At 40.1% G+C, this 12,471-nt stretch overlaps 1 protein-coding gene across 1 annotated transcript; it reads right to left on the bottom strand.

Annotated features, from left to right (window-relative positions):
* Window positions 1-6,437: 6,437 nt before the first annotated feature.
* On the bottom strand, window positions 6,438-9,680 carry LOC138897962 (uncharacterized). Its single transcript, XM_070183989.1, has 3 exons — window positions 8,878-9,680; window positions 7,643-8,696; window positions 6,438-6,758 (listed from the first exon to the last, which is right to left on the bottom strand). Exons 1-3 carry the CDS (start codon window positions 9,678-9,680, stop codon window positions 6,438-6,440), a joined length of 2,178 nt encoding a protein of 725 aa, XP_070040090.1.
* Window positions 9,681-12,471: the final 2,791 nt, after the last annotated feature.

The raw sequence follows: 12,471 nt of genomic DNA, 5'->3' as shown, positions 1-12,471 counted from the left end.
ACTAAAGTAATAGAAGCAATTTGACCAATTGGTTATTTAAAATCCTATAAACATAGTATCTAGATTAGTAAGGCATGTGCTATTACACCCTATAGGCATGTTGTCTAAATGTGCATAGTAGCAGACATGGAAACATGTATAGCAAATACTTGAACTGGCATGTATTGACAAGTTAAGTGAAGTGTGTGCGTGACTCCTATAGGCAGGCTTTCTACACATGAAACTAAAGGCATATAAAGCAAATATCAAATAGATCACATAGATCTTATAGGCATATTTTCTACCCACTCATGTGAGAATTAGAATGTACCCGTTTCTCCAATTTCACTGATTTCCCCAATTATTCAATTTTACAAGTTATTACAGACCATATTGAACATAGCCCCGGACCAATTACAAATACAGAATAACACAGTAACACATTTGCTCCTTCCAATATGCTCAGAACTTCATACGAACATCAGACCCAAACTTCAAATGCGAACATTGCATTTTAGACCTCCAGTACCAAAGCAGGCCCAACATACCAGGCGCAAATGAATAACTTACTTAACCAAAGGAATGCCCAATTCAGCCTTACAAGTGACAAAATACTCATGGAATTGATTAACAATTTTTATACTTAATTCCTAAGGCTAACAACAATTCTAGCCAAAACACATGGACAAGAATACATGAAATACAGACAAGTTCACAAGGCAAATTCATGCTTGCATTTTTAGAAACAAAGATAAAGTAATAGAATTGACCATCATAGGATAGTGAACTATTCCAAAAAAAAGTTTCAAAAGTAAACTGATTCAGAATTAGCCTAAAGAACCTTAGACACAAGATTTAAGCATGAAAATCTAATAGAGTCATAGACAAGAAAAAATAGAGCATAGCCTTCACATGAAAAGTTTCAACATGAAGGCTTAATGAAGACAACATAACAGAACAGGTTCGAACAATCACTTAGTCGAGAATGAGAAAATTTTAACATGCTGAGTATCAATTACAATACTAGAGGACTTATAGTGAACAAAATATGTCACCTTCACATCAGACAAGCATTAAACCTTATGCTAGTTGGTCACACACATGGGAAAAGTGTTGGTTATGGTATCTACTCTAAAGTTCTCAATTGATACTAAGTAACACAAGATTGAGCAAGTCAGGAACACGGTAGAGTTACAAATTGCATGGGAAAAGATCATAGCTAATAGGAGAGTTCCATAAAGATAACAAGTTGGGCATGAATTTCTCAACAGGAACTAAAACACATTCTGGGCATGAGTTAGTTATCATGATAGTACAAAACAAGGCAGGAAGCCAAACTCAGAATAAGCAACATGTATAAGTAGCATAATGATCATTCAGGTTGGATACAATTAAGGCTGGCATATTAGGCTAAACATTTAGGCATGACTTGCAGAGAAATAGCAAATTAGGCATAAAGGATTCAACATGAAGAGAGAAATTTCGAGCAAGAACATAGTCTCACAAAGGGGTTTCAGTGTAAGAAATTAAACAAAGTTCAATAGCCATCAATTAGGTTTCAATTACGAATCAGGCAGGCGTCATGAATCAACTTGGCCTTATACATATGAGTTAACATCAAGACTTGCACATAATTGAAGCAAATGGAACTATAGAGTAATGCTAAAATAAGCAGAATTGTATATGAAATGGCATAATATCGAAACTAACTCAGAGAAATCCAGATAACACTAATGCATATAACATAAGCACAAACAGAAAGAAGTAAGATTACGAAGGTGCATGGCACTAACCAGTTGCAAAGTTAAACGAGGAAAAGAGTGAGGAACATAGAATATCAGTAGTGATTCAGTAGTAGCAATTGAAAGAAGATAATGGAACCCCAAATCCCCGATGCTTCAGAGTTCACAAAAGCCCCGAGAAGGGCTCCGAGTAGTGCTTGCACCAGAGGAGGTCATTTCATAGTATCATGGCCTTGGCTTTTAGCCGGCCAAGGATTCAACAGTTTCAAAAAATATTCGAGTGTAACAAAGTAAGGAACGAGTGAAAGAAGAGAATAGTGAGAGTAATAACAGTCATAAGGTCCGTTAAAGGGGATTAGGGAAAAGGTTTATATAGTGATAAATTCGGATGAACAAACAAGGAAAATAATCAATTAAACCTAAATCAGGAAAGAAAATATTGCATGCAATTTGTAATGGGACTAGTAAAAGAAAAATCGGAATCCAAACCCTAGTTTGAGTCGAACTTAGGGCAAATCATTCACAAGCCCCAATCATGGCGTAATCAACAGGATATACCATATACAAGAGAGATTTTCTCTTCTCCAGTGCATAGACCCACAATAGCATCCAGAATTATAGAATCAAAGCCGGATCTGGCTGGCCATAAGTGAAATGGTAACGAAAGTTACCATAAAACGAGTAATAGTAACAAGAAAGGGTAAGTAAACCCGCGTATGGACACACATAAGGAAGGGATAAGCAGAGATCTCCATGGTCAGCCTGGGTTTAATGTGAGAGTGGAGATGAGAGAGTGCAGGGGCGGATGGGTGAGGGAAATTAGATTAGGGTTAGAGGGGAGGGATATATGGAAATGGGTTGGTTTATTAGGGTCGTTGATCATTTAAGATCAACGGCCAAGATATGAAGGGGAACGGGGCGGGGCGTTCAAATGGGTACCGACCGGGTCAAATTAGAGGGTTGTTTGTCTTGGGTTCTTGGTGTTGGGCTAATGATTTGGGCCATATTTGGTCCGAGATTAGCCCTATGTTGGGGCTATAAATTAAATATGCAAAATTTATTTAAAATAATTTATAAAAAGTAATTTATAAGTAATAAAAATATTACTTGTGTAGTAAAATGATTGAAAATAGTAGCTTAACATTAGAAAAATATAAAAATGCTATTTTGGCACAAATAATATAATAAAAATATAATTATGCATGAATATAGGCTATTATTGCAAAATTATGTAAACAGCGTAAAATACAAATATACTTATATAAAATATTCTGAAACACATATGTTGATGCAAATAATAACTTTGGGTGATTAAATCATCACAAAATAATTTAAGGGGTAATTAATAAATATTCAAGTAATTTAAATGCAAGAAAATTAATTTTAAATCTCTAAAAATTATGGAAAATTATAAAATACTTGTATAAATCTTGTAAATTAAATAATGATGTAAAATAATATTTTGAAAGAATATATACTATTTAAAAAATATGAGGGCAATATTGGGTATCAATAGTTACCCCTCTTTACACGGGAATGATGAAAGAGTTGTCGGGTAAAGAAAATGATGACCAATTGTGTCCGAATTGAATGAAGAATGATGTATTTTGAAAAAATGGGTGCCGAACCTTGGTTCTTGAGTTGCCTACATATCCCTGGTATTATGGGAATCAGGTCGTGTGTAGTTCTGGATCCAACGTCGAACGAAACCGATGGAGTTGTTATAAGAATGGTCGTATGTTTCAGGAAGGTTCTTTTGGGTAGGATAGTGTCGTAGGTAATGGATATTTTAGGTTGGGTCATGAATGCGAATTTGGAAATTACGGATGTATCAGGCAAATATTTGAATGGTTATAGAACAAAAGGTAATCAATTGCTGATCATCGGTTATATTGGAGATAGTTAGGGATGTGAACGTTGTGAACGAAAACCGGAGCAAAAATTGATCCCGTTTGTAGAATAGTTACCTCCTGAGTTACCTGCAAAACTTAAAACACGATACACGTGAATATATATAGGCTATTGCGAAAATTTAAACATGATGCAAATTCCCTTCGGACCATGAGGGTTGTCTTCGGACGATGATGTTGATGTCCTTAGACCATGATGTCCTGGTTCATGAAGCGTATAATAAGGGATTCGTAGGCCATGAAATGGTGTCCTCGAGCTATGAGGATGATGCCTCTAGACCATGATGCCTTCAGACAATGTGGCGACGTTTCTGCTCATGAAATACAAAGATGTGGCAATATAGATTGTTTGATATAGAAAATAGGTGATTCTTAGTCACATGTGAGGATGAGACAAGACAAGGCTTTGTCTTGTATGAGATGAGGGCAGTGTTTAACCCTTATGTGAAGAAAGGAGACAATGCTTAGTCTCGTGCAAGGAAAGGAGACACTGTTTAATCTCTGGCAAGAAAAGGCAATGCTTTGCCTTATGCAATATGGATGCAATGCTTAGCCTCATGTATGGAATGGAGACAGTTTTTAGTCTCATGCAATGAAAGGCAGTGCTTAGCCTTATGCAATAATGGAGGCAATGCTTATCCTCATGCAAAGAAAGGAGACAGTGTTTAGTCTCAGGCAAAGGAAGGCAGTGCTTAGCCTTATTCAATGTGGAGGCAATGCTTAGCCTCATGCAAGGAATGGAGACAGTGTTTAGTCCCATGCAAAGAAAGGCGGTGCTTAGCCTTATGCAATGTGGAGGCAATGCTTAGACTCATGCACGGAATGGAGACAGTGTTTAGTCTCATGCAAAGAAAGGCAATGCTTAGCCTCATGCAAGGAATGGAGACAATGTTTAGTCTCATGCAAAGAAAGGCAGTGCTTAGCCTTATGCAATAATGGAGGCAATGCTTAGCCTCATGCGAGAGAAAGCAATGACTGAGTGCAAGAGGATAAAGCATTTCTTAGCTTGATGTGTTTGCGTTTAGAAATTCTTGTTGTTGTGAAGATAGTGATCTTGTTGTGTTTATATATTTGTGGACGTTCCTGTTATGTTCATTGTGCCTGCATCCAAAGAAAAATCTTGAGTTTTGCGGGGGAATGGTTGGTTTGTGCTCTCGATTTCCTTGCTTTGCCTTTTGCCTTGAGGCCCTGCTTGAGTTACCCTGGGTAATGCCTGACTGCCATAGAAACAAATTTTCGAAAAACATGCATGTATTTGACAAATTATTTTCAGAAATGTAGTTGTTTGAAATATATGATAATGCACGAGATCAAATAGTTTAGATGAACTAGTGACTGTGACACATTTTGAGATGTTGCAACCTCCTTGCTTTGGAATTTTGAGGGTCCTCCTCAAACTTCTGCCCCAGTTTAAATGCCTACTTCCGGCAACACATTCCTTGGTGGTTCCAAACGTGATGAGATCGGGCAAACTCGACATCTTGCCCCAGTTTCTGACCATAGGGAAAATGAAGATTTTATTATGATGTGACCGAACCCACAGGGCTGCCTAGGTATCCCCTCTTAAATGGGAATCAGGTCAAGTGTAGTTCAGTTACGTAAAATGGAAAGTGCAAACATAATCTTAAACATAGTATCTCTTAACTGCGTCCAAATTGATAGGTTTTGGCCAAATCTCTCCATCTATCTCTGCAAGTATAAGTGCTCCTCCTGTCAATACTCGGTGAACCATGTAAGAGCCCTGCCAGTTGGGTGAGAATTTCCCCTTTGCTTCATCTTGATGTGGGAAGATTCGCTTTAGCACCAACCGCCCTGTCGTGAATTGCCTCGTCTAGACCTTTTTTGTTGAAAGCTCTTGCCATTATGTTCTGGTAGAGTTGACATGACATACTGCGTTCATTCTTTTTCCATCAATGAGAGCTAGTTGCTCATACCGGCTTCGTACCCATTCTGCATCGCTGAGCTCATCTTCTTGTATGATTCTTAAAGAAGGAATTTCCACTTCGGTGGGAATAACGACTTCAGTACCATAAAACAGTAGATGGGGAGTTGCCCTAGTTGATGTACTAACTGTGGTACGATACCCAAGTAAAGCAAATGGTAGCTTCTTGTGCCATTATTTGTAATTGTCTACCATCTTTCTCAATATCTTCTTGATGTTCTTGTTGGCAGCTTCTACGACTCCGTTCATTTGCGGTCTGTATGCTGTAGAGTATCGGTGTTTGATCTTGAATGTCTCACACATGGCTTTAATCAAATCGTTGTTGATATTGGCGGCATTGTCAGTAATGATTGACTCCGGTACCCCAAATCGACAAACGATGCGGTCCCGAACAAAGTTTGCTACAACCTTCTTAGTTACCACTTTATAAGATGTGGCTTCAAACCATTTTGTGTAGTAGTCTATGGCCACCAGAATGAACCTATGTCCATTTGAAGCAACAAGTTTGACTGGTCCGATGACATCCATACCCCAAGCGGAGAAAGGCCCGGGTGAACTTGTTGCATTAAGTTCGTTGGGTGATACTCGTATCATGTCAGCATGTATCTGGTATTAGTGACACTTTTGAATGTACTTGATATAGTATGTTTCTATAGTCATCCAGAAATATCCTTCTCTTAGTATCTTCTTAGCCAAAACGAAACCATTCATGCAGGGTCCGCAGGTTCCAACATGTATTTCCTCGAGCAACCTGGATGCCTCCTTGGCATCGACACACCGCAGTAATCCCAGGTCAGGAGTCCTTCTATACAGAATTCCTCTACTTTGAAAGAAATTGTTGGCTAATCTGCGAAGCATGCGCTTCTAAGTGTGGGTAGTGCTCTCTGGGTATTCTCCTTTTTCCAAGTACTTCTTGATGTCGTGGAACCACGGGTTTCCGTCAATATCTTCTTCAACGTGAGCATAATAAATTGGTTGTTTATGAATTCCTATTGGGATAAGATCAATGAAATTCTTATCTGGATGTTGTATCATGGAAGACAAAGTGGCTAATGCATTTGGAAACTCATTCTGAATCCTTGGAACATGTTTGAATTCTATCTTTGTGAATCTCTTGATCAGCTCTTGTACACAGTGCAAATATGGCAATATTTTGGTGTTCTTCGTAGCCCATTCCCCTAGAACCTGGTGCACCAAAAGATCTGAATCTCTGATTACTAACAGTTCCTAAATGTTCATGTCAACGGCCAATCTGAGTCCCAGGATGCAGGCATCATATTCTTCCATGTTGTTGGTGCATGAAAACCTGAGTTTTGTGGATACCAGATAGTGTTGACCGATTTTTGATACTAAGACGTCTCTGATGCCTACTCCTTTGAAGTTTGCTGCTCCGTTGAAGAACATCCTTCAACCATTATATGCCTCGGTGATATCTTCTCCTACGAATGACACCTCATCGTCGGGAAAATATGTTTTCAATGGTTCGTATTCTACATCTATGAGATTTTCTGCCAAATGATCTGCCAATGCTTGCCCTTTGACTGCCTTCTGAGTTGCGTAGACGATGTCGAACTCACTTAGTAATATTTTCCACTTTGCTAACTTACCCGTAGGCATGGGTTTCTAAGAGATGTATTTTAGTGGATCCATCCTTGATATGTGATATTTAGTGTATGCACATAAATAATGTCCCAACTTCTGGGTTACCCATGTCAAAGTACAGTAGGTGCATTCCAATAAAGAGTACCGGGCCTCAAAAGGTGTGAACTTCTTGCTTAGATAAAATATCGCATGTTCCTTTCTTCCAGTTTTATCATATTGTCCCAAAATGCAACCAAAAGCCCCATCTAATACGGACAAATAAAGCAGTAGAGGCCTTCCCGGTTTTGGTGGGACCAAAACTGGCGGTTTAGATAAATACTCCTTGATTTTGTCGAAGCCTTTTGGCATTCTTCAGTCCAACTTGTTGCAACATATTTCCTTAGTATTCTGAAGATTGGCTCACATATCACGGTTGATTGTGCTATGAAGCGGCTGATGTAATTGAGGCGCCCTAAAAAACTTATCACCTCTTTCTTATTCTTTGGAGGTGGCAAGCCCTGGATAGCTTTGACTTTTGATGGGTCTAACTCAATCCCTCGGTGACTGACGATGAATCCTAACAACTTTCCAGCAAGGACTCCGAAGGCACATTTTGCAGGATTCAACTTCAAATTGTATTTTCGAAGCCTGTCAAAAAATTTCTTCAAGTCTGCTATGCGATCCGAACTCCTTTTAGATTTGATGATAACGTCATCCACGTACACCTCTATTTCCTTATGTATCATATCGTGGAAGATGGTTGTCATGGCTCTCATGTAGGTGGCTCCAGCATTCTTCAAACCAAACAGTATCATTTTGTAACAGTATATTCCCCATGGTGTAATGAAAGCTGTCTTTTCGGCATCCTCTTCATTCATCAAGATCTGATGGTATCCTTCGAAGCAATCCACAAAGTATTGGAGCTCATGCTTGGCACAGTTGTCAATCAGTATGTGTATGTTGGGCAACGGGAAATCATCTTTGGGACTTGCCCTGTTCAGGTCTCGGTAATCAACACATACTCTAACTTTCCCATCTTTCTTCAGAACTGGCACAATGTTGGCCAACCAAGTCGGGTACTCGACCACTCGGAGAGCCTTGGCTTTGATTTTCTTGGTGACCTCCTCTTTTATCTTTAAACTCATATCCTGCTTGAACTTTTTGAGCTTGCGCTTTACTGGTGGACACATAGGATTGGTGGGTAGTTTGTGAGCTACTATGGATATGCTTAAACTAGTCATATCACTGTAGGACCATGCGAAGACGTCTTCGTATTCTTTTAGGAATCTGATGTACTCTTCCTTCTCTGACGGTGATAGATGAATGCTTATACGTGTTTCCTTGACCGTTTTGGAATCCCCTAAGCTAACGGCCTCAGTTTCCTCCAAATTAGACTTCGGTTTGTTTTCAAAGTTCTTTACTTCTCTGATGATTTTCTCGGGTATTATATCATCTTCCAGATCCTTTGAATCACTATCCTTAGGTTGTGTTGTCTCATTACATGTCACAGTCATAGATTCATCAAGATATGTAATAATTATGCTGAAAAGAAATGTAGAAAGGTAATAATAAATATAAAAAGCAATAATGCATTAATAAAACTTTTAAAACGTCAATAAGTGCAGCTCGATGGCTCGAGTAATTATTTCAAAACAAAATATTGAAAAATGTCTCAAATGCTCAAAACTATTTTAAAATAATTCATGCTAATTTGCCAGGATACCCAGAAACAGGATACCCAGGAACTCGACGGGCCTGTGATGGTGCAACAGTCCAGTTATTGAGAACAACTCTTTCCTCCATAGTCTGAATGGTAAGGTCTTCCTCCTCCTCCTTATCAATTGCATTGCAGTCCATGTCTTCTTCATCTAGAAACAACTTCCTCATGCCAGCCAAAACCTCATCTTCCTCAAATCCCCACATCCTGTCAGCTTGATGGAATGTCTGGTGTAGAGGTGGTACCAGTTGTTCCAGTGGATAATAAGGAGCACGCCGTAGTGGTGACCAATCCTGGTATTCCTGCCATGTGTATTCATATCCGAGTCCAAAAGTCGTACCATGGTACTGTGGTTGTACGGGTTTGGTGATCCCTTGAAGGTTTTTGCCGATACCCTTGCCGGCTTCATATCCTGTCCATAGCAGTATGCTTTCTATCTTGCTGCTCCACCATCGGTCCTTTTCAATTGTGTTGACTCGTTCAATGCGATGGTATGTTTCTCCACCCAGCTTCTTTATGTTTTCGATGAATGGAACAGTCTGATTGGTGTAGATGGGGTTACTTCCATCTCCATGGATGATCACCTCCTCACGATTCCACTCAAACTTCACAGCCTGATGCAGAGTTGAATCCACCGCCCCGACGGTGTGTATCCATGGTCGTCCCAACAATAGGTTGTAAGTAGCAGATATATCTAGCACTTGGAACTCGACATCAAACCAAGTCGGGCCCATCTGTAGACTGAGGTTTATTTCTCCAATGATGGCTCTCTGAGATCCATCAAATGCCTTCACGTTCATACTTCCCATTCATATCTCGTGTAGGACTTTACCTAGTCTCTTTAAAGTGGTCAATGGACATATATTGAGACTTGAACCCCCATCTATCAAGACCCTGGTGATGAAATTATCTTCAAATTGCATCGTAATGTGCAATGCCCTATTGTGACTCAGTCCTTCTGGTGGTAATTCATCTTCGTGGAAGGTGATTTCGTGGCTTTCCAATACCTGTCTGACCATGTTAGCCATCTCTCCACTAGTGATATTGGTGGGCACATAAGCTTTACTTAACACCTTTATCAAAGCATTCTTGTGCTCGTCTGAGTTTTGTAGCAGTGATAAGATGGATATCTGAGCAGGAGTTTTGTTCAGGTGGTCAACAACATAATATTCCCTTGCTTGTATCTTCCTCCAAAGATCATCAGAGTCAGTCTCGACAACAGGCGGCTTAGGTGCAACTTCCTTGCTTGTTTCTCCAAGATTCTCAGGTGTGTAAACTCTTCCATTTCTAGTCATACCTTGCGCAACACCTGTTTCTTCCATTTTTTGCTTTTCCCTTTCTCCTCGCTTCCACAACATACTCCCATGAGATGGCATCAGACTTGTAAGATGGCGTGGGAGCTACCATAACAGTGAAGGCTGTAGCTACCTCAACTTCAAATGGTGCCTGGGTTTGTACCACTACTGGCGTGAGGGTGACTAGAGATGTTTTAGGAATATCTCCCTCTCGGATGAGTCCGATAGACCCTTTCTGATCCCATTCTTTATTAGTTTCTATCACATTCACTCCCTCACCTCCCGTGATCCGGGAGAGGGTTGTTACGAACATTTTGTGCAGCTTCCTTTGCCTGTATGACCTTAGTGTCGATCAACGTCTGAATCTTGTCTTTCAACATGCGACACTCCTCAATAGTATGACCCTTCATGCCTGAATGATAAGCACACATTTTGTTGGGGTCGATCCATTGGGAGGGATTTTCCACAACAACAATAAGAATAGGAGTAACATAACCAGCGGCCTTCAGTCTCTCATACAATTAGTCTATGGGTTCAGCAATTGGGGTGTATTGTCTAGGAGGTATGCGGTCAAAATTCGGACGTGGTTTCAAGTAGTTTTGGTGGGCGGGCAGAGGCGAATGGTAATATGTAGGTTGGGTATTATAGGTATGGTAGGTGGCAGCAGGGTGTTGGTATCTTGGGGTGAGGGTTGATATGTGGGTGGAGGTGTTTTGTATGTGAGGGGAGACTCAGGGCCTTGGGCTACCATCACAACACTCACTTCTTTCTTCTTCAAAATGCCTCTTGATATTGGTCACCATCACATTCTTAATTCCTCCTTCTATTCTTTCTCCTAACTTAATGATGTCGGAGAACTTGTGATTTTCAATAACCATCAACCTTTCGTAATACTGCGGGTCTTGAGCTTTGACAAAGAACTTGTTCATTTGTTCCTCTTCAAGTGTTGGACTTACCTTTGTGGCTTCTGATCTCCAACAAGTAGCATACTCGCAGAAGGATTATGTCAGCTTCTTCTTAAGGTTTTGAATGCAGAAAATGTCTGGCGTGTTTTCCATTTGAAACTGAATCTATCCATGAAGTCTGACGCCATACTCACCCAACTAACCCATTTCTTTGGGTTTTGACTGATGTACCGAGACAAGGCGTATCCTATAAGGCTTCGCATGAATAGTTTTATACGGATTTTTTCATTCTTTCCCACTCCTACAAGCTTGTCATAATACGTTCTTAGATGCATTTTCGGGTCACCAGTTCCATCGAATATTTCAAACTTAGGAGGTTTGTAACCCTCGGGCAGTTCCACATCCGGCTGAATACATAGGTCCTCATAGTTTAGACCTTCAACGCCTTTACCACCTTCGACACTCTAAACTCTACCAATGAGCTTCTTGAGTTCCTCCTCCATATTTTTAATGAGCAGGTCCTTCTTAGTCGATTCGGGTTTATATAGGGTTTGTTGCGGGGTGTGGGGTAAGGTTTCCACATATATCGAGTTACTTTGATGTATTCCTAGAACTTGGGTATATGGGTGGTCATTGGTCGAGTTTTGAGGATCGGGAGTAGGTTGTGGTGCATTATGGGGAGTGTGATAAGTAGTGGTTTGTGGGTATTGAGAGGTCGGTTTTGGTGGCGAGTTAAGGTTCTGGGGAGGTGCGGGATACTGGTATGGTGCAGGAGGATTTGGTGGTGGGTTTTGGTTTTGTGTGTTTTGCGGTGGTGTTTGGTTCTGGGTAGTCGGGTTTTGCTGGTTAATGTCGGGGACAATGAGAGTGAGGGAGAGGTTTGCCAAATTCCGGACCTGCTCAAGCTCGCCCTTTAGTTCCAAGATTTTGTGTTCCAAATGTAAGACCAACTCATTCTGTGCCGGAGTACTTCGGCCATCCAAAGTTTCAACGTTTTCTGCTATAGTAACATTGTCTTTCCTGATATCACTTAAATCATCCATTTTACCTTTTCCTTTGCCTTTGGGGTCGCTTGGTGGAGGAGGAGGTGGAGGACCTCTAGATCTGGTGTGGTATGCTGATGATGCCAGTATGCACGAATCAACCTTTGAGAACGGGAATAATCAAAAAAAAAAGAAAAAGCAAAAGGTAATCAATTTAGTAAGGTGAAATAAAAGAGTGTTTTCAATATTTAAACATGTTTCACAGAGTCATGCAATAATTCGCGTCCTAATTTAATGGACCTCATTGTGCCTGAGGTAAACCTAAGTGACACACAAACTTAGAGAAAATTGATGCCAACATTTGCGTAATTTTATTAATGCGAAAAATGAGTCAAACCTTTACTAAATCAACAATAA

Source organism: Nicotiana tomentosiformis, chromosome 8 (assembly GCF_000390325.3).
Source record: "Nicotiana tomentosiformis chromosome 8, ASM39032v3, whole genome shotgun sequence".
Classification (NCBI taxonomy): Eukaryota; Viridiplantae; Streptophyta; class Magnoliopsida; order Solanales; family Solanaceae; genus Nicotiana; species Nicotiana tomentosiformis.
Note: the sequence above shows the minus strand (reverse complement) of the source record. Positions and strands in the feature narration are given on the sequence as shown.